This window comes from Copidosoma floridanum, unplaced genomic scaffold, assembly GCF_036245765.1.
Source record: "Copidosoma floridanum isolate Cflo_tuat_1 unplaced genomic scaffold, Cflo_Japanese_pri ptg000013l, whole genome shotgun sequence".
In the NCBI taxonomy this organism is placed as follows: Eukaryota; Metazoa; Arthropoda; class Insecta; order Hymenoptera; family Encyrtidae; genus Copidosoma; species Copidosoma floridanum.
The window spans coordinates 375,898-398,999 of NW_028321890.1; the positions used below are offsets into that span (position 1 = coordinate 375,898).

The 23,102-nt window shown below is 33.7% G+C and overlaps 1 protein-coding gene across 1 annotated transcript in view; it reads left to right on the plus strand.

Annotated features, from left to right (window-relative positions):
- LOC106645563 (putative methylmalonate-semialdehyde/malonate-semialdehyde dehydrogenase [acylating], mitochondrial) overlaps positions 1–23,102 on the plus strand; it is a 402,363-nt gene that overhangs the window by 306,627 nt on the left and 72,634 nt on the right. Inside the window, exon 6 of the mRNA XM_089591264.1 lies at positions 17,930–18,208. Within this exon, the coding sequence (XP_089447390.1) occupies positions 17,930–18,208 (279 nt within the window). The remainder of the gene's footprint in view (positions 1–17,929; positions 18,209–23,102) is intronic.

Below are 23,102 nucleotides of genomic sequence, written 5' to 3' on the forward strand. Positions count from 1 at the left end.
ACTTACAGTCTTATTATACGTGTTGGAGCCGTTGATTCATTTCATTACCCAGCCTTTTACAACAAGTATTAGATAGAAAAGACGGAAATATAGAATAATATTAGGTTTACATTAGCTAAATAGCTCAGATGAATTAATTTTTCAAACTAGTGATAGAAAAACAGCGCCAGATATTCGAGATGCAAGTAGAGTGTCAACAAAACGCGAATTTTCACGAATTATTTTGTCAACTTTCGATCCACTAGGCTTTTTAACACCGTTTGTAATTCAGGCACGAATTCTTATGCAATCGATTTGGCAGAGTTAAATAGTAACAGCCAGGGGAGCTTAGAACTCCTATCTATACCCCTCTTTAGCGGTTATGTGTCCAACCTGTTGCAGTGCGCATATGTCAAAGCACGGGCTTCGGCTGGCAATTTTAATAAGTTGTTTTACTTAATTACAAGCAGTAGGAAAAGCAAAAACTTAGCAGTTCTAACTCCTTATAGTATGAAGACGTAATTAAATTACGGTATATACATGAGAATTTATCCATACAATATGAAAGTATCATACGGAAATAAATAAACATGACAGCTATGCATGATTAAATCAAAATCCTTATTCAATGATTAGCATCATTATTAACAATTAACAGAAAAAACTTCAGTGCACATGATTATTCTGTTAATAAGCTTGATTATTTATTAAAATTTAATTTATTACTAATGGGAGAACTAGAGTGTACTAGATCATATGTTTACAAGTACTTGCTTTTTAACTAACACCATAAAAAATTAAAATGGAGAAGACTAGAGCACATTAGATTATTCCGTTAAAGGTGCTTGATTATTTATTAATGGACATTTTTATTTATTAGAGATATCAGAAGACAAGATCGTACGGGGTCATTTATGTTATAAGTGCTTGTAAATTAACTAACATCACAATAAATAAAAATGGGGAAGACTGAAGCGTACTGGACTATTTCGTTAAAGGTGCTTGTGTATTGATTGACATTGTAGTTAATTTAAGATGATAAGACTAGAATCTACTGGGTCAGTTTGTTATAAGCACTTCTTTGTTTGTTGACATCATGATGAATTAAAATTGACAAGACCTAGGCGTACTCAAACATTCCTTTAATAGTGCTTGTTCATTAATTAAATTTAATTTTTAATTATTTAAAACGAAAATACTAGAGCTACTTGTTTAATTAACGCTATTGTTTTTTGAAAACGAAAAGACTTGAGTATGCTAAGTATTTGAGTTGAAGATGCTTCTTTATAATTCAACATTGTAAATTAGTTATAACTAATACACACGCAGTTACTGGATTATTTAAATAAAAGCATTAGTTTATTAATTGATAAAATTACTAAGAAGAAAAGGAAGAATGTCGCATCATTTGTTACTATTTATCAGAGCTTAGTGAGTATTAATGATTTCTATTTAGAGGTATCACAACTGTTAATTAAAATGCAGCTAGTATTATTAGTTTTTTACAGACACAATAATAAAATCATGCTTTTTTCGGAGCCGACGATTTATAAAACTCAAAAAAATCTTTCATGACGATTAAATAGAGCTCTAAATAGTTTAACTTGCGCAGAACTATGTCAATACTAATAAGAATAAAATTGCTCTAATATCAAGCACGTTACAGTTTAATTGTTAAAGAAGCCTGCATATACAACGATTTATCAAGAATACCTTCAATCCCGCAGAAAATACCAGACAGAATGAATGACAAAACTAATAACAATTTAATGCAAAAGTTTGTAGACAGACGATGGTTGTTGCGAAAGTAGATCATAAAAAATAGCAAAATTTTAATGTATCAAAAAAAAGTAAAGTTAATGTAAACGATAACTTGAATAAAAATATTTTTTTTGTTACAACCCCTTTTTGTATTAAATTTTTCAAATAAAAATGGTCAACGTTTAATACTATGTTTGTAACTGTATATTTATATAAACCTTTTTCAAATTCAAATAGCTACCAAAACTCGTATTTTGCCCCATGCACACTGCAACCGCTCGGCGACCTAGCCGCAAAAGAGGGGTACAGATAGGAGTGCTGAGCTACCCCAGCTGTTACAAAGCTGCTTTCTTGACGTTTCTTCAGCTTACCTTTCAATAAAACAGATACAGTGCTATAGCAGTGTGATCCAAAAATACATAAAGATAACACACAAAATTTTTCGCAATAAAAAATTTAATTATCAGTCGTTATAGCAAAAAACGCTAATTTCTTGTATCTCTGCTTCAGAGTGAGCTACAGCTTTCTTTTCAAATTCGTGTTTTTTTATGATAAATAAAAAGTAATGCAAAATTGACTGCGATGTTTGCAATTATTTTAGTTGAAAAAAAGATTTTTTGGTGGTAAATCGTTAAAGTTCTCCAAAATTTTTTATTCTTTTATTTTTTATCATTACTAACATTAAAAACAATGCCTTTATCGAAGCGAAACGTCGATAAAACGACCGTGAAGTTTGTAATAACACTTCAAAGTTTTACTTTAAGAAATTAGTCAACAAAAAACTAACAATTATTTAGCAATTTTACGAATAGCTTTTTTTTATGCAACTAAATATCTATTTTGTTTAAGGTTATGTTCATATTAACATGAAAGTTTTATTTTATGCTCTTGCCATTAACGAGTTATTAACAATAAATAATGGATTTTTAAGAGTATCTATTTTGAAGAAACAAAGAGGTTGGTGATCAAAAATTTATCGAAGAGCAATAGGAGCGGAAATATAAGCAAAATCTAAATAAAACACTGGCATTGTTTCATAAATTGTTAAATATACTAATTAAGCCGACTTTTAATTTGGGAAAAACTGTTTTTCGCATATTCCTAGGGAAATTCTGTAGGGAACTCAACAATTTTTTCTCTACTGAAAACATAAGACTAAAAAATCCTTCGGGCCGTGGACTATTACTGCGTGGCCAATTAAAATTATACTTACCAGATTACCCAATCCATAACGATTATTTGGTTTTCATTCACTCGGTAAAACTGAAAATACTTGGCAATATCTAGAGAAATATATGTTTAATAACACTCAAACCACAATTTTGTTTAACTCTCTTTCTTACCCACTCTCTTTTACTCTCTCCTCCAAAAACGCACTACTCAAGCAGTGAGCGTCTTTTTTCGTGACATCTCTGCCATCCAGCCAAGAGTGGAGTCAACTTAGTACCTGACAGAGGTATATCTTTTTTTGACTACTGATAAAAGGCTTGTTGGTTACGTCATTCTTTTATCCATGGGTAAAAGAGCAACTAGATCTTTTAGCTGCGTTAGTCCTCTCTTACTTCATTCTATCATTTATTATACAATTTATGGGTGATTACATCAATCCGTCAGTTGAATACGAATTATGTGGATTTTTTATTCTTACTTTCTCGAAAAAAAAAAAAAAAAGTAAGAAAGTTACAGGTAATATAAACGTTGTTACGAGATGGTTGTTTTACATCTAAATAAAATTCGTTATAAAATTCGAATGGTATTATCAATATAAGATCACTATTTAAAGATTTTTGATGTCAATTATTAAGGTATCGTGGTTATTTTGTAAAATTTTAAAGAGGTAGACATAAAATTGTGGACCAAAATATTATCACGTACTCAAATCTCGACAGAAACGAGCACCAAGGATTTTATTACTCATGTACCTGGAAATCTCAGATTTGTCTGGGAAACTAAGTTCGTAGCATAAATTATTATGTTTTACTACTCATTGATAAAGAAAATGTAATATTTAAAAGTGCACAATGCTTAAGTTGTGCTGTAGCTGCAGGTTTTTCTGTTACAATTATATTATACATTCACAAATTTTTTTACATTTGGTTTTTACTTTTGTTTAGTTGTATAGGTAGTAGCAATTACGTTCTTGCGTTTTTAATGTGGGCTCATCGTCTGAGTAAACTGAGAGATGTAAGGAAAAAGCTTAGAAGATGAAGTGTTCTTGAAGTTCAAAAAACTAGGATTAACCATCAACAAATGCGGACTTGTCTTGATTCCCTCTACACTAAGTGCATCACCAGATATTATTTTACTCAATACTGATATTGTATAATACATTTTTTACATAAGTATTCTCATAGATAAGGATTTTTTATTGACATATACAACACTTATTCACGTTCTAACTATATGTAACTGTGTATTAATTAGTCCACAAACAATGGTAATTATGCCATCTGGTATGGCAATTAAAGACTATAATACATTACTTATTACTCTTTCGACGTGAATACGCAAACTTGAAATTCTTTTTGTTTCAACCACTTTTTCTTACCTTAATTTTTTTTACTCAGACACACTTGGTGGACGTACTAATCTAATTTTTTTTTTTTAGTCAAGATTTTTTTAATACTTATAAACCCACGATCAGCCATTACAGTACATTTCTTTGGCAGTATTTTCATCATTCTAGATTTTTCAACAAGCATTACATCACTAATTATGCTACTATAGCTCTTAGATATGAAAATAATTGTGCCATCTGGAGTACAACCAACAAGATGTTTAATGGTGTTGCATTTTTTGTATTGGAACCATTTCAAAGCTTGATAAGGGTGCCTGTACATGGGAAACCTGCAGTCTGGAGAATGCCAGTCAAAGCTTCGGCGGGCGATTTAATGCAAATTGATAGAGATCAATATTTTTTTTTTTTTCTTGCATTCCGTACAACAGACACCTTGTTTTCAATGAAACTAGACTCTGAAGTCGCATTTTAATGTCAGAAATTGATTTTGGTAAAAAATTTCGAGTAAGTATAACAAATGACTAGTTTTTGCTGGCAGCCTGTGACTGCAATTTCCCTGTTTACCGACTAGTCGTTTGTTATACTGACTCAAAATTTTTTTAAAATTTTTACTAAAATCAGTTTCTAAAATTAAAATATGACTTCAGAGTCCAGTTTCATTGAAAACACGGTGTCTGTTGTACGGAATGCAAGAAAAAAAAAATATTGATCTCTATCAATTTGAATTGAATCGCCTGCCGAAGCTTTGATTGGCATTCTCTAGACTGCAGGTTTCCCATGTACAGGCAGCCTAAGCTGAGTTAGATGACTTCTAAATTTGAATTTCAAAGGTATCAATGATAATGATACACTTTACTGTAATAATCTCTAAATGACATGGTAAGATTCTATTTAACTTGTAATTCTGATGGAACGTAAATTATTCTTTTAAAAAAATAAGCCAAGTGTTTGTAGTTTCTATTGCAGAATTAACTTATTTGAATTATGGAATGGTCTAATTAATGAGCTAAGAAACTGTAAGTGTCGTATACTAATAAACTCTTTTGGGTTACTTTTTTTTAAATCTTTGGTTACCTTCAACACTGTTGTATTTAATAAGAACGCGTAACAATCTGCATTAATGTTATTCTGATCACTACTTCCACTGTGTGACGTTGACATATACGATTCAGAACTTAATTTAGGATCAGAAGATATTACTGTCCAGGACTTTGTACAGCTTATAAATAATTGTTAACTGGTTTTGGTGAACGAGCTGCATCTGCGGTCATTGGTTTCACGTCGCATGATACGTTAGTTGTTAAGGATTTACATGTTACTGATTTGCATCAAAAGTGTACGGGATTCTTCATTTTAATTTTTGCACCTAGATCAACAAATTTTTTCATGTTACAAATTTTTTTCTAGAGTAGAAAGTCTATTCAAGAAGAATAAAGCTCCCTCGACATTACTACTAACATTCATCTCGGATTGAGTGGTAATATTAGACACAGTTACGCATTCAACAGTTTTAACTGTAGTTTGACTAAGATGTACATAGTCATAATTCAAAATGTAAAGAGTACCAGGACTACTTGGTGGTTTATTCATAACTGCATGTTTTTTTGCTAAAGAATGATAAGCTATCGTTACTTTCTTTTAAAATTTCTTAAACTAAACGTTTTCTATTCAATTTTTCAACTGTTGAAGTAAGTTTCGAATTTTGTTGTTGCCATAAAAGTTTATAAGAGAAAAAACTAGATTATAATTTTGACAACCACCATAAATACAAAACCTTACATTATTTTCCATATTATTTTTTATCTAAAATACAAAACATAAGTTACACTGTATTAAAAGCGTTACTTAACAATTTTTTAGTTCCCATAAAATTTGACTAGGTAAAAAAAAAAAAAAATAAATAAATACTTATGTGACGGCTGTTTAAAAAATACTAACTTTCATATATTTGAGTAGACAAAAAATACAAAATTTCACAAAAAAAATTAGTATTAATAATATTATTCAAGTGAAAAATAAATGAAGAGTCATGAAAATTAAAAGTAAAAACCAAATGTAAAAAAATTTGTGAATGTATAATATAATTGTAACAGGAAAACCTGCAGCTACAGCACAACTTAAGCATTGTGCACTTTTGATTATTATATTTTCTTTATCAATGAGTAGTAAAACAAAATAATTTATGCTACAAACTTAGTTTCCCGGACAAATCTGAGATTTCCAGGTACATAAGTAATAAAACCCTTGGTGCTCGTTTCTGTCGAGATTTGAGTACGTGATAATATTTTGGTCCACAATTTTATGTCTACCACTTTGAAATTTTACAAAATAACCACGATACCTTAATAATTGACCGCGAAAGTCTTTAAATAGTGATCTTATATTGATAATACCATTCGAATTTTATAACGAATTTTATTTAGATGTTAAACAACCATCTCATAACAACGTTTATATTACCTGTAACTTTCTTACTTTTTTTTTTTTTTTTCGAGAAAGTAAGAATAAAAAATTCACATAATTCGTATTTAACTGACGTATTGATGTAATCACCCGTATATTGTATAATAAATAATAGAATAAAGTAAGAAAGGACTAACGCAGCTAAAAGATCTAGCTGCTCTTTCACCCATTGATAAAAGAATGACGTAACCAACAAGCCTTTTATCAGTAGTCAAAAAAAGATATACCTCTATCAGGTACTAAGTTGAGAGAGTAAAAGAGAGTGGGTAAGAAAGAGAGTTAAACAAAATTGTGGTTTTAATGTTATTAAACATATATTTCTCTAGATATTGCCAAGTATTTTCAGTTTTACCGAGCGAGTGAAAACCAAATAATCGTTATAGATTGGGTAATCTGGTAAGTATAATTTTAATTGGCCACGCAGTAATAGTCCACGGCCCGAAGGATTTTTTAGTCTTATGTTTTCAGTAGAGAAAAAATTGTTGAGTTCCCTACAGAATTTCCCTAGGAATATGCGAAAAACAGTTTTTTCCAAATCGAAAGTCGGCTTAATTAATATATTTAACAATTTATGAAACAATGCCAATGATTTATTTAGATTTTGCTTATATTTCCGCTCCTATTGCTCTTCGATCAATTTTTGATCACCAATCTCTCCGTTTCTTTAAAATAGATACTCTTAAAAATCCATTATTTATTGTTAATAACTTGTTAATGGCAAGAGCAAAAAGTAAAACTTTCATGTTAATATGAACATAACCTTAAACAAAATAGATATTTAGTTGCATAAAAAAAAGCTATTCGTAAAATTGCCAAATAATTGTTAGTTTTTTGTTAACTAATTTCTTAAAGTAAAACTTTGAAGTGTTATTACAAACTTCACGGTCGTTTTATCGACGTTTCGCTTCGATAAAGGCATTGTTTTTAATGTTAGTAATGATAAAAAATAAAAAAATAAAAAATTTTGGAGAACTTTAACGATTCACCACCAAAAAATCTTTTTTTCAACTAAAATAATTGCAAACATCGCAGTTAATTTTGCATTATTTTCTATTTATCATAAAAAAACACGAATTTAAAAAAAAAGCTGTAGCTCACTCTGAAGCAGAGATACAAGAAATTAGCGTTTTTTGCTATAACGACTGATAATTAAATTTTTTATTGCGAAAAATTTTGTGTGTTATCTTTATGTATTTTTGGATCACACTGCTATAGCACTTTATCTGTTTTATTGAAAGGTAAGCTGAAGAAACGTCAAGAAAGCAGCTTTGTAACAGCTGGGGTAGCTCAGCACTCCTATCTGTACCCCTCTTTTGCGGCTAGGTCGCCGAGCGGTTGCAGTGTGCATGGGGCAAAATACGAGTTTTGGTAGCTATTTGAATTTAAAAAAGGTTTATATAAATATACAGTTACAAACATAGTATTAAACGTTGACCATTCTTATTTGACAAATTAAATACAAAAAGGGGTTGTAACAAAAAAAATATTTTTATTCAAGTTATCGTGTACATTAAATTTTATTTTTTTTTTATACAATTTTAATACATAATTTTTATTATTATAATTATCATTAATTTAAATTTTGTTGTTATATTTTTTTAGTTAGAGAACTCCACGCACGCATTTGTATGGTTTATAATTCGTTTTCATATCCTTATATGTTGTTAATATAATTTCTTACCTTTACCAATGTGCATATATGTGTTTTTTTTTTTTTTCAGTCCTAACATTATTGTTTATTTACCTGCTTCCGTCAACGCATTTTTTTTTTCGTGGCGCGTCCAGGGGCCGCGAAAATTTAAGGAAACTAAATTTTTGTACGTATTTTATCAATATTCTTACTTTACAATGGGATGGATTAATTTTTATAATATCTGTTGGTTGCGCAGTTATCAGTTATTTTAAATTTTCATTTTGTATAATTTGTTGTTCACTCGCGGCTCGTCCGAAGGCCGCGAATGAATAAAAAATAACGCTCCTCCCTATACATATTTATACACGTATGTTTCTGTTTATCCTGTCTTCCGATACAATACTATATCGGTATACTAGCTTTATTATTCTTATACTTTGTATTGCTTTTGTCATTAGAATTATTAATATTACTATCATTGTTTTTATTAACATTATTAATATAGTTATAACTATCGTTTTTGTACTGTCGTCAGTTAATGGCTCACAATCTCTTTAAGCGTCTGGTGGTGGTTCAGGTGGGGGCCTTATGCGCTTTTCGTTATACGAATAACTTTTCGATTTGGTGTTAGAGTTTTGTAGTAGGGGTATGTAATCGGCGTTCTCGCCGTTACTATCTGGATGTAAGTGGCCGACTTCTTCTTTGTCCGTTGCAATATAATGTGTATAAATATAATTTCTCCGGTTTACTTTAAGGGGTACACTTATGTTTTTCTTGAATTCTTGCGAAAATATGAATATACATTCTGCATTTTCAGATTCTGTACCCGACTTTAGCATATTTTCTGTTTCTTCTGGCTCTCTACACTTTTGCAGGTATTCTGAATTTTTAATATCATTCTCAGCTGGTCAGTCAAGAGGTTAAGATAAAACATAACATTAGGCTATGAAATAGTCTTGGCACTCTAGAAAGTATCTTATGAGGTTGAATGCATTTATTCGTTTCTCTTCGAGTATTATTGTTAAGATACTCAAGCAACTTATCTGTCCGCACATTTGGGTCTGATGGCAAGTTAGGCTCCTTTACTATTTGATCCCCTGATTCCTTAAACTGTACTCGCTTATCAGTTTTACGCAACGTTGGGTCCAATTTTTTCCCTTTCTCCCGTAACGCTTTTTTCTCAAGTATTTTTTTGTTGGGTTCCAACACATCAATCCTCATTCCAGGCCTTTCCTCTGCATCTCGCCTTCTTACGTCGATCATAAATTGCGCCCGCAGCTTGTCTGATCTTCCCTCCAACAATCCGTGTGTATCCGGTTCTTTGTCTGCCTCTGTTGTTGGAGCAAAGTATATTTCTGTGCTCCCTGAGGGCTTCCAGTGAAGGTCAGTACCTACGTTCTTCTTCTTCCACGTTTTCTACCGTTGTACTATTTGACACTTGCTCTTGCACGCTTTTATTACATTCATAAGTACCATCAGTGAGCAGCTCATTTGCTGTATGTTCATACTGTGGTGGCTCTCTATTACTCTCCTCTCCCTTTGACCTCTCTCGTGCTTGATCAACTCTCTCCAACGCTTCGATACTTCTGCCTTTGAAAACACCTTTCCTAAAGGTCTCGGTGCTTCCTGCTACCTCGTCTGCAACCGTGTTCGTTCCCGTTTTCAAATTGCTAACTATAATAGTCTTCCTTGGGCAACCTCGTTTTCTCACTATTTTCCTTTTGCTAAATTTTTTGTTTATTTCTACTTTTTCCTCGGATTCAGAGCCTCTTTCACCATTAGCTTAGCCATCTTTTTTTATGTCACGTTTATTTCCATTTCATCCATCAAAATTTTGTTTTTTCTTTAGTATTTTCTTATTTGAATCCTCTGAATCAGAGTCCACAATTTTCCCTTTTTTGGCATTTCCCTAAGTACACTGTCTACGGGTCGCTCGTATTTTAAAAATGCGTGCCAGAGGCTCATCGCTATCGGCCATTCCTTCCTTCTTCTCTTGGTCCGCCAGCTAATACAGTTCTTAGCGTGACTACTCAGTGTTTATTTCTCCCTCTCCTATTACTGGATTTCGAGAGAGTGCGTTAAGTGAGTTGTTTAAAATGCCTGGCTGATATACTACGTCAAACTCGTAGCCTCGTAGTTCCGCTTTCAGCCTATTAAATCTTATGTCAGGCTTCTTTGACGTATGATAATGTTTTAGTGGCTCATGATCTGTGACCACTATAAATTTGCGGCCAAATAAGTACGGCCAAAACTGTTCTTTTGCGAACACAATGGCTAACAGTTCCTTATCATACGTTAGGTAACGTAATTCACTTCCTCGAAGGCATCGTGAAGCGTATTCACACGGTCTACCTTTCCTCAGTTCGTTTTGGCTTAATATTGACCCTATTGCGTAGTCTGACGCATCTGTTGTAACTATAAAGGGCTTCTCCTGATTAGGTGCCATTATTACCGGCTCACTTCATAATGCATCAACTAGTGTTCTGAAAGCTTGCCCTTCTGCTTTTCCTATTTGGACTCTATTCCTTTTCTCAAAAGCTTGGAGAGCGGCTGAGCAATTTTTGCATAATTCTAGATAAATCGTCTGTAATATCCGACAAATCCAAGAAATTATTTAATTTTTTTCGCATTTGTAGGTCTCGGGTATTTCTTTGCTGCTTCGATTTTTTGGATCTGTTTTTATTTATCCGTTTCCTACTACGTGTCCCAGTACTTTTGCTTCACGTTTCAAAATTGGAATTGTTTCGGCTCAGTTGTTATGTTTGCTTCCGAAGGCCACTTTAAAAGTCTAATAAAATGCCTCCCGTGCTTTTCGAGGTTCAGAGCAAACAGCAGGATGTCATCCAAATACACTTCGATCTCATGCCCTTGTAGACCCACCAAAGCGAGTGACATCGCTCTTAAAAATGTATTGGGCGAGTCCATATATCCCATTGGCTTATACTGATGATGGACCGTCCGGCCCAGAAAATGCTGTTTTGTGTGCATCATCTTCATGACTTTCTATTTAAAAAAATCCCAGTTTCAAATCGACTACTGTTACGTATCGAGCCGACGCTAAGTGCTCGAGTATATGGTTTTGGAATGGTAAGGAATGGCTGTTTCCTACGGTAATTTCGTTGAGCTGCCTCAAATCGGTAACCACGCGGCAACGCTTCTCCCGGTTCGACCCCGCATGCTTGGGTACAATCCATATGTTCGAGCTATACGGCGATTTCGAAGGCTCGTCGATTCCTAGCTTGAGCGATTTCTCTATCTCCTTTTTCATCTGCTCTCTTAGTGCCGACGGATACCTATAGCGCCTCGCCGTCACGGATTTGTCCATTGTAGTCATGATGCGGTGTTTCAATATATGGGTTGCCTTTAGCAGTTATCCATCTAGGCCAAATACAAATGGATTATATTCTATAAATTCCCTGACATGTAATTTTTTCTCTTCGTTACAGCCAGACACGGTTACGAGTTCCGTTATTTTATCTACTCTCAACATTCTATTTTCATTTAACTTGCAGTCAAAATTATCATCAATTTCTTCTTTTCCTCTTTTTGTCTCAAACAGCCCTATCATTGCTTCATTCAAGCCCCTCGCATTGTCTCTGTCGACGCTGAACGGCTCAGCCTATTGTATTACCTCGCACTGTAATTAATCGATTTTGGGTACCAACATTCTAATTGTTTTGTCGAGTCTGTTTATACACTCACCATAAACTTTTCCACCATTATTTGTGGCTATAAGATTTCAGAATTAAACTCCTTCTGTCATTCTTTGCAAAGGAACCCACTCTACTTTTGTATTTTTGCTATTTATCCCGACATGGGCATATATAACTTGCCTTGACCTGGCAAGAATCTCGGGCATCTCTGGCTCGATTAAATTAATTTTCATTCCTCGTAATTCAAAAATTTTTTCTGCCGCACTTATGCGGCCTTGATATAATTTAAAAATGTCCCATCCAATTATTCCTTCCCCATCTGTCGAGAAGTCAAGTGGAACCACATGCAACCTACACATAAGGCCATTCAGTGGTATTTCAACTGAAGTGCTATGCTCTCCATGCGTAACGCCCACAATTCTTACTCGATTCCTAACTTTAAAGAATGCATTTGGAAGAACGCTGTCTTCCTTTTATAATGGAAGTTTCAGCTCCTGTGTCAGCGTAAAATTTTGCTTACCCACTTTTCAGTTAAGTGCTTCTCATAAATACCGAAGGGAGTGTCCTACCTACTCGAAATATATTTATTTTTGCTTGCCGCTGAGGCTCGCTTTCGTTATCGTTTCGTTGTTCTTCCATTCGAGGGCTGTTTTGAGAGAAATTATCTCTCCTTGTCATCATATCAACGCTCGTGCTTGCAGCTAGTGACTCTCCTACTTGTACGCCTGCCGTTTCCCTACTGCCGAGTGTCTGTATTGTTTCCTTATCTACTGAGGAATGCCCAACGCTTGAGGAGAGCATCAAGCAATCTAGGAGTGTAAATCCTCCGCGCGTGATTGTCTGTTCTCGTATTTTCTCATGATTATATTAATTATTTTGGTTTCCTCGCTGATTGTAGAAGTTATAACTGCTGTCCCTGGGTCCGTAATTATTACAATTATCATCCCGTCGCTGATTATAATTATTATAGTTGTTATTACCTGGCGCATAGTTATTATAACTATTTTCCCGCCACTGATTATTATTATGACAATTGTTGTGTTGGGCGCATAATTATCTTCTCTATTCCGATCATTGCAATTCCTATTTTCTTTGATTGGCCTACTATTGTTCCTGTTATTATTCCATGGAAGGCGACTATTGTTGCCATTAAAGTTTTTATTATTATTATTATAACTATTGTAATTAGATATGTAATTTTTATGTTTTTTATGGTAATTTCTGGGGTCAGAATTACTGCACTGCACATTAGGTGATTGATCATCGTATGCAGGTCTTCCTTCATTTGTGTCCTCCATCACCGTTAGTCTCTTGCACGGTTCCGTTCCAGACCTATTGGGGTCTTTCATTCTTCTGTTTCTTACGTCTTACCATAGCTTTTTGCACCCACTCGTAGAGTGCAGACAGTACTCCTGACAATGTGAGCACCACTTAACATCCCGGTTGCCATCCCATTCGTCCGTATCACTCTTTCCTTCCGGCGCATTGCTGATTACCATGCCTATCCTTGGGTTTCTCTTACCAAAACAACTCTCCCGTGTTGCATATGTGCTGAAATTATTGGGTACCATTTAATGTAGACTTAACTCGTTGTCTTCGTCTATAGCCGCTTTAATAGTCTCCTCCAGTGTTATAGGTTTCACCCCGGCTACGTTCCAACTGTATGGTGCTTTCAACCCATAGATAAACTATTTCGCTGATTCTCTATCTGCGGATTTCTTAAGGGCAGTTTTCTGAATTTGGGACAGCTGTGGGGTTGGCGTCATTAGTCATCATTATTCTATTATGCAGCCGTTGCGCCCGGCTGCAGTCCTGAATAACTGACTTGCTGTTCAGCTGAATCAGTGACTTAAGTTGGGCTGGCTGTGTATCGATGCCTCCCATGCTCCCAAATCGCCGTGATAGAGCAGATAAAAATGGGTCTACGGTATTAAACAGCGATGACTGGGTGCCAAATTGATCTGCCACCATCCCCTTAAGTTTACCGCCTAGTGTACCTATGAAGTATTTTTCGTACTGCGGCGGAACTGCTAGATTTTCTGTCCTCATCATCTGTTAAAAAAGCGGAAAGTTTATTGGATCTTCACTGAATAAAGGAATTCCACTCACCACGCTATAAATATGAGACAGTGCACTATAGTGCATGCTAACAGGGTACGTGTTTCCCGTTCACTGTTGACTCATGATGGGATTTATGTAAGTTGGATTTGGCTGCGCTTAATGTTGCTGCTCTCGCAAAATATATTGCCCGTTCATGATATTATCCCGAAACGGCCAGTTGTTGGTTGGCCTCTCACCTTTCATTTTTTTGTACTGTAGATTCGTAGCTGGGTCCAGCATCATGCATCTTCACGGCCGAAAAACTTGGGATTCCTGTTTGTTGACCCCCATACATTTTTACTTCTTCCAACATCCTTGACGTTAAGCCCTAATTGTTTTTATGGCCAAGTACTAATTCTCGACCATTTTGTGTTAGTGTTTCCTCCGAAATTTGTGGCGCACATTGCTGTGCTGTTTGCTGCAACGTTTGTTTTTCTCTTTCGTCTGAACGCATGTTGAAGTGTATCCTGTGTATCCTTACTGTCGAACCTATCTTTCGAGTGCAAGTTTACGTCCCTCGAAATTTCGCTAATCCCATTTCCGGCTGTATAATCTGCATTCTTTAAGGGTGACATATTCGCTGCGTTGTTTCTTACGGTATTTGAATATTCTGCGCCCACCCCTATAATGCATGACGTTGTTTGCGAGACTTTCTCTCGATTGACCCCTGGTTTCATTTTTTTAAAGAATTTTAACATTAGCATACGCTGTTTATTGCACATTTTTTCCCATTCCATTTGAGTTTCGTGTGCTGCGCTCATAATATACAGTCACGTTACCTTGCGCTTCATTGAAGTTTTCCATTTTAGATTCTTTATAATTCTTTTTTTTTCGTTTTCCTTTATTTCCTGCCTGTATGGGAACGCTTAAACACTTATAAATAAATTTATGTACGATTCTTTGCGTTCCTATTTGACGACGATGAACCCACTTTACTTTAACATTTATCGTGCGTCTAATTTATTATTTATTTATTTTTTATTTTCTCGCTTTCATCCTGATCAATTTTTTTTCACGATCCAAAATCTTTTTGACACATGATAAACTACTCTAGAGCCACACTACTGATATTATGAGGAGGACAACGAACGCAAAATAAAGATAACAACAAAAATAAATTACAGTATAAATACATTTGTTTATTTATAAATTACAAGTACTTACCATATGCTCCTGGCTGGAACGATGGCAACTAAAACCTTTACTATCCTTGTTTGCTTGATCCCCTATCGTGGTCCCGGGTATTCTTTCGCCTTGGTCCTTGATTTGAAGCTGCTTCCCTCCGTACTTCAGTAACTTCTTCTTTTGCCTATTCCTCTCGTAGCAGTTCCTTGTTCACTTTGTGGCACGACACTATGTGTGTTTTTCAAAAATCGCGAGAGTCGAACTTTACCGTCGACAAAAACAGAAAAAAATTTTATTCTTATTTAATCACGGTGACCATCCCACTTCTGACACCAAAACTGTTGCATAGGATTCTATGGTCTTGGGGTGCGCACGAAGTAAATTATCGAGGAACTAGTATCAACGTCTTTACTTATGCAAAAACGAGAGAAGAGCGCGTCTCGGGTGTACGACCTACGTCCTTGCTGGTTCCAGCCACAGAGCCCTTTCTTCAGCATCCTATCTGATTAAGCCTCCGCTCTCTCCTACTACAATCATCTGTAGTGGGCTCCAAAAAGAGGGGGCGCACGTACGAGTAGCTATGATATCGTACGTGATACCAGAACCAAAAGTGAATAATTTTGAAGATTAACGAACAAGAAATTTAAGATAAAAATACTAAATCAGACAAAAGTGCAAAATTACGAATGGCGGATTGTCTCGCAAAGCGCGCAAGGGAGCAAAACTCCAGCCACTTTTACATATGTGTTTATAGAAACATATATACATACATATATATTCGTACATTGTATTATTATTAAGGTAGGGCTTTTAACACTACCCCCGATCCCCTTTCCCACCGCCCACATTCCATTGCCCCCTTAACCTTCTCGCAGAATAATTGAAAACTCGGTTATCTCTGTTTTTTAACCAAAAATATAATATTCAAAGTAAGTTTGTGACCTTTTTTACTTTAATTATTTTTTCAACCCATTACATTTTCATCTACAATAATAGCATATCAGAATAATTATACAACTTCTTAAGCATACATTAAGAACTACATTCAGATACAGTATCGTTAACTACAGAAACGATCTGAAGATCATTCTCTCCTGTTTCTATCAGACGATCGTTATAACTGTGACTTTTCCTTGTTCATGGCGATTTCTCAAAGTTGTCAGCCTTATGAATAACGAGTCAGTGGGTAGACACTAAGACTGATAACTGAGCGAGGCATAGGTAAATAAATTGTATATTTATGCGAAGATATGATTCGCGTTATTCGTGGCTAAGCTAAATTTAAAGTAATTTTCTGTTTGAATGTTATCTTCTTTAATTTTTTTTGTTAATTAGCAAGAAATTCAATGTTTTCGTTTTATTTGAAAAACCGAGTCAGTTTTATTTTGTAAATTCCTTGTTCTTCATTATCAACTCTTCAATAGTCGTCGTTTCTCCACCTCTCTTATTAGTATTTTGGTTGAAAGAGACGTCGGTAAATACTAAATACATATATCCATAATACATTACTATTTTTTGTTTGGTATATTATGCGTACTGCAACGTTAGTTCTTATCCTTTTTTAATATCCATGAATGATACATATATTTTTTTTAAGTAACATACAGCTGCCCAATTTCAGTACTTTATACTTATTAAATCTTGTTATGTATGGAAAATAGTGTTTTTTTTTTATTTTTTAATGTTTTTCCGTTGAGTCAAACTAAAAATATCAGGTACAATGTTCTTGCTATTTACTAAATATAATAAAACACTGTGCAACAACGTAATAGTATCACATTAAACATTGTCAAAATAATGGATAATAGTGTGTAATATTCGTTACTTTTAAATACAATAATACTTACTAACATTGCACTAATTACAAATGATAGAGCCATTACAAAAATCTTAAAAAGAAAAACTTTCACAAATACTAGAATTTCTTATTGACGTTGAAAAAATGTTAACTTTTTTAAATCCAACAATTTATTAAAAGTTAGTTTGATTTTGTAAATTTTATTGTCATAATTAATTGATAAATCTTTACTTTATGTAATTGCGTTATATTTAATTGCTGTTTTTTTAACCATTTGTCAAAAAATTGCAGCAGCTTATAGAAATAAAAAAAATAAATTTGTTGCCATTAATTATACACTTTTATTTTTCTGTCCTCGTGATAGTGTACTATTGTCAGCTCGTAATACTTTGAATTTTTATACTGCAGTATATTTTTTGGTTTTCATTTCATACTTCTTCTAGCATTATACAAAATTTTTATACGTTTGTACTTTTCTTAAATATTGTATGACAATGAATTCCTTTTTATTTTAATGCCATTTTCACGTAAATATTTGGCAAATATTAGAAAATAATTACTTTGTCACCATCGTAGTCAAACAATGCAAATGTTTCAATGCAACCTTGTCTTTTTTATACATGATATTAAAAATTTTCTCTGAATATTGCTATGTAATAAAACAGTTACATTAATATAATAGGATCGTATAACTGAGTGTAATAAGCAAATATTCGAGTAACTACTTAAGGATTCTATTTGATTGCTTACTTAAGGAACTTGCAGAACATGTTTATAAACTCTATGAAAGTATTTTTTAAAGGAGGCAAAGTACTTGTCTAATAAAACAGACTTTATTGCACTAGTCTTAAACTATCATTATTTATTTATGTCGTTAAATAAATATACGTAATTTTTAGCCTTATATGAGATGTTACAAAGAAGAAATATTTGGACCTGTTTTAATTTGCATGGAAGCTAATTCACTTGAAGAAGCTACTGACATAATTAATAAGAATCCTTATGGAAATGGAACAGCTATTTTTACAACAAACGGAGCTAGTGCTCGAACATTCACAGAAATGGTTGAAGTTGGCCAAATTGGAATCAACGTACCTATTCCAGTACCTCTACCAATGTTTAGTTTTACAGGAAATAAGAAATCTTTTTTTGGAGATAATCACTTCTATGGAAAATATGTAAGTATAACTTTAAATATCTAGAAGAAACTAAATAGTCATAAATTACTACCACCAATAGTAACGAAAAAAAACAATGATTATGTCTGTACTTGTGATCTACACAGAATGCACAGTTTCAAAAAAAAATTTCATCATAATTTTAGAAAAAATGTAGTACAAAATTAAATATGCTTATGTGGTGATATCAATAATCCCTCACTGATTTTTATCTTCATATTTCTTGTTTTTTTTTTTTTTTTTTTTCTTTTTAAACCCTCCAACATTAGTTTTGTACTATCTTGATTCACCTTTGTTAGCTTCTATTACTATCAAAACGTTCTATAATTAAAAAAAAAGATTTACGATCATGATTCTCTTTTGATTAATTGCTCTTTTTACTGAAAGTACACAAAAATTGCTGTCTAGCCTACTATTTTGAATCCGTTTCAACATACAGCGTTTTTGCTGGTTAAAAAAAATAAAGTGTCATTTTACTAGTACCTTTTTTTAGTATTTTCTAAAAGTTCATCAAACGTCTAATAATCGTAAAATTTTTTACGTTCATTACATAAAAATTATAAACATAATACTTAAAAAAAAAAATTCGATAAGTCTGCAGCTACTTACATGCTTTAAGCATGAACTCTGATATTTGCATGACATATAGGCTGAGCTAGGAACAGCAAAAGTTGACCCTAACAAAGTATCTTACATGATTTCTCATATAATACCTCATAAGAGGTTTTAGCATGACAAATTATATTTGCTATCATGTGAGATCACACATGATTTATCTTATAATTCATAAAAATAAATAAAACTTACAACTACCACAACTTTTTTAACAAATATGTTGCACATCAAATACACGAATTTTCATATTCCATGAATAGGGACACGTTTCACGAACAGGGACATTAACTTTATGCGCAATGAGGAGCAACCATTGTATGGATATATATAAATAGTAGTATATCTTGGCCAAGCTCAGTCTGCTCTCACACGGTTGGGCTGACGTCGAGTTTGGTCCCAAGATAAAAAAAATGCTGAATTGGATCCCAGGCATTTTATCAGACTGCCGAGTTGGGTCACGAATATCTTATCAGACTGCCGAATTGGGTCCCGTCCATCAAATGGACTTCTAAGTCTAAGAATTGATCTAATTCATAAACACTACTTTTTTTCATCACACTTTATCCACGCTTTGGATTGGCAGTGTAGTACAACCTACTGGTGTGTTTAAAAATGTGTTTGTGTGTTTGTAAATTTCGTCATAAATTGTAAGAATATTTTTTCAACACCCGTCATAAATTGTTTTTCTATTCGCTGTTGGGATACAGGTAAAAATTTTGTTGAACGATAAATTGACGATGAAAATCGTGCCCAAAGTGTCGGGGGCACAGGCGGATCGGGCGCGATATAATTTTCCAATACGTAATCGCAGAATTCTTCCACTTGCTTATTCTTCAACATACTTTTTTTTATTTTTTTCACTGACACAAAACTTGAGAAATATATTATTTTATTCTGTCGCAAGAAAAGTGTAAAGACCAAGTCTACGACTGACAACAACGTTACAAAACTAACAATATAAATAGCGAATACTCGTACCTTAAATTTTGCGAGATCTCCTCTATTAAATTAGATAAAATAACACCTAGATAAAAGGCCCAAATACTAACATCCGAGGCGTGAATAAAGTGTAACTGTAGTGCTTAGAAACAAGCTTAATTAGAAACTAATGAGTCAGAAGTTCATTTAATGACCAGGACCCAACTCGGTAGTCTGATAAAATGTCAGGGACCCAACTTGGCTATAAAGTGACGTCATACATTTTCCAGGACCCAACTCGGCTACTCCCCACGGTCGAGCAGACACTGTACAACGACACACACTATTAAACAAGTACTACGGATACATTAACATGTGATTGTCCGTGATGCATGCGCGAGTTTGACGACTCATCAGGATATTTTATTTCAATATTCGATTCTACTATTGATTTTTCTCCATGTAGATATAGACTTACCCACCTGATAAATCTCACCTGAGATCTCAGGTGACTATCTCATGCCAAAAACTCACCTGAGATCTCAGGTGAAATTTATCAGGTGGAATCGTTATCCGCTTATCAGTAAGAACAAGCAGCAGCTGCATGCGTATGCTTACATGTATGCACGAGTCGGATGAATTATGAATGTAAGAGTATCATAAGTGTAGTATAGAGGCCAGCTCACCGAGCTGCTCACCAGCCAGCAGCAGCAGCAGCACTGTGCCGTATATGTATGGGTACCATTCACAGCCTCTGGAGGTAGTACAGAAAGACCACGTGATCATGTCGCAAAATTATGTCAGTTTTTAGAAAGTCACTCCTCAAGCCGAGATGCCGAACGTCTTATAAAAATTTGCGCTTTAGAAATTTTAAATAGATTAATTTTTTAATTTAAAGTACAATAAGGACTCGCAAACGCCTGTGGAGGGGTGGATTTAAAAAATGAGTACACTTGAAAATTATAGTAACCATTTTCTTTGAGATCGATTCAAATAATATTCGTTCTTACAATAAGAAAATTGTTTATTCGATCAATGTTCTTATAAATTGTATTTATCTTAATCATTCACGGAATTTGCTAAATGGCTTATACATTTTTGTATTACATTCGAAAAAAATTGAAAAATCATAAACAGTTTCAATTCGCGCAAAAAAAATTTTGATTTTATCTTTACACCTCCTACACAAACTCTGAATAATTTTCTGTAGAGGATGAAATGATTTAAAGTTTTCCCGAACTCTAACTCTCTCCATCTGACAAGTATAGTCATACTAAGGCTAAGTATCAGGACAGCCACGGAGTGTTAGCAATGGGATTGATACGTATCACGAAGAAGTCACGTAGGGCTGTAACTGGGTCGGTTCTAGGGCCCTTGGGTGTCTCAAGCACTGTTCAAATGATCGACCCAGGTGCTTCAATCGAGGAATGCTTTCACTATCCCTAGTGCCGCGACTACTTAGGGGTACACCGGTGCCACGCCATCAGCGGTCGAGTACTGAAAATCCAAGTAGATATGAGTAACTGAGACAGTATAACTTTATATCTGCAGGTAGATATCAGTATTCCATATTAAAGACGTCAACTCAGTTATATACAAATGACTATAGCCCTTTGAAACATTTCAAAATTACATTTTATTTAAAAAATTTCAATAACTATTAAGATTTCAAAAAAAATATGAACTATTTCGTAAATAGACGCTACAGCAAGAGAAAAGTGCAACTCAGGTTTTCCTATCAAAAAAAACGTTAGAAATAATAAGTTTTTATATAAAATTATATAAAAGTGTAAAGAAGTTTTATCACATGCATGTCATAACATTTAATAAAATTAAATTAAATTTAATATTTGCATACAATTAATACCTACCTCATGTTAAAATGTTGGCACGTGGAGCTCGCACGGCAATAGAACCCTACTCATATGTACATATATATTCTAGTATGGCTGACGACCCCCTACGCGCTCCGTGCACCAACCCCCCACTAACAGATTGAGTAGACCAAATAACAACATTACTTGTGTAGTTATCAATGCAGGCTGAGAATGCGTTCACAACAGCAGAATACGTGACTCACAAAGAAGTTGATTAAACAAATGATAACATAAATATTAATTTTCCAATAGAGTTTTTAAATGATATCAGAAAAGGTCTTCCAGCACACGAATTTCAATTAAAAATAAATGCTAGAGTAACGTTAATAAGAAATTTAAGTATATCAGACGGTCTTTGTAATGGCACAATATTAAAAATAACAAAATTATTCAAGTATACTATAGAAGCAGAAATAATAACGGGAGGAAAAAAAAGCAAAGTTTATATTCCTAGAATAACGTTGAATACTGGCACCTCGTCATCATTACCTGTTGTCTTATATAGAAAACAGTTTCCCTTTGTATTAGCATTTTCTATGACTATCAACGAATCACAAGGACAGAGTTTTGATTCCTTAGGATTGTATATTAAAAAACCTTTATCCTCTCACGGACAGTTATACGTTGCTTTATCAAGATGTAAGAATCAAAAAAGAATTTTAATTCAAATTGAATCCAAGAATAAATAAGAAATTAAAAATATTGTTTAGCAAGAAATTTTTCAGTTATTCAAAAATATGTAGCTTCAAAGATCGTCACATCTAAACAGACACATGTTAATTCATAAAAACTATGAAAAAAAAATATGTGAAAAATGTGGAAAGGGTCTTAAAAGAACAGATGGGTTAAAACGACAGATGAAATGTCACAACATTAAATTAACAGAATAAATTATTATTTCAAAAGCTTCATTGTGTTTATCTATTTAATTATACCTACTCCTGAATTCTGTCTTTTTGTATATAAAGTCCTCAGTTAATCAAGAATTTTTTATTTGGGTAAAGTACACATGGACCAGAAAAAGATTCCAAATGTAAAAGTTAAATCAAGTTAAACAAATAATGGTCCTTCAGAGACACATAGTGAGTAAGAGGGAGAGAATAGACAGAGGGGGACCTATGATCAGTGACTTGAAAAACCCTAAAAACGAGGTACGACTTGGGTACTAAATTACATATATTTTTTAACATGTCAGATGGTAAAATATTTCATAAATAAGAATTTTTTAGGGGGGAGGTAGAGGGGGAGCGAGGGAGAGCAGAGGAGGAGCAGGTGGATGTTACTTAAATATAATTTGATCAAAAATAACGTATAAACAAGCAAATAACTATGTGAATCGTGAGGGAGCTGAGGGGTAGCCGGGGGGCTGAAACTCACTTTTGTCAATACAACTATATAATAGAGGGAGATATATATATATATATATGTGCATCGGTAGTTTCTGGTATGGCATTTTTTGGGTGATACCAGAAATAAGAGCTTCA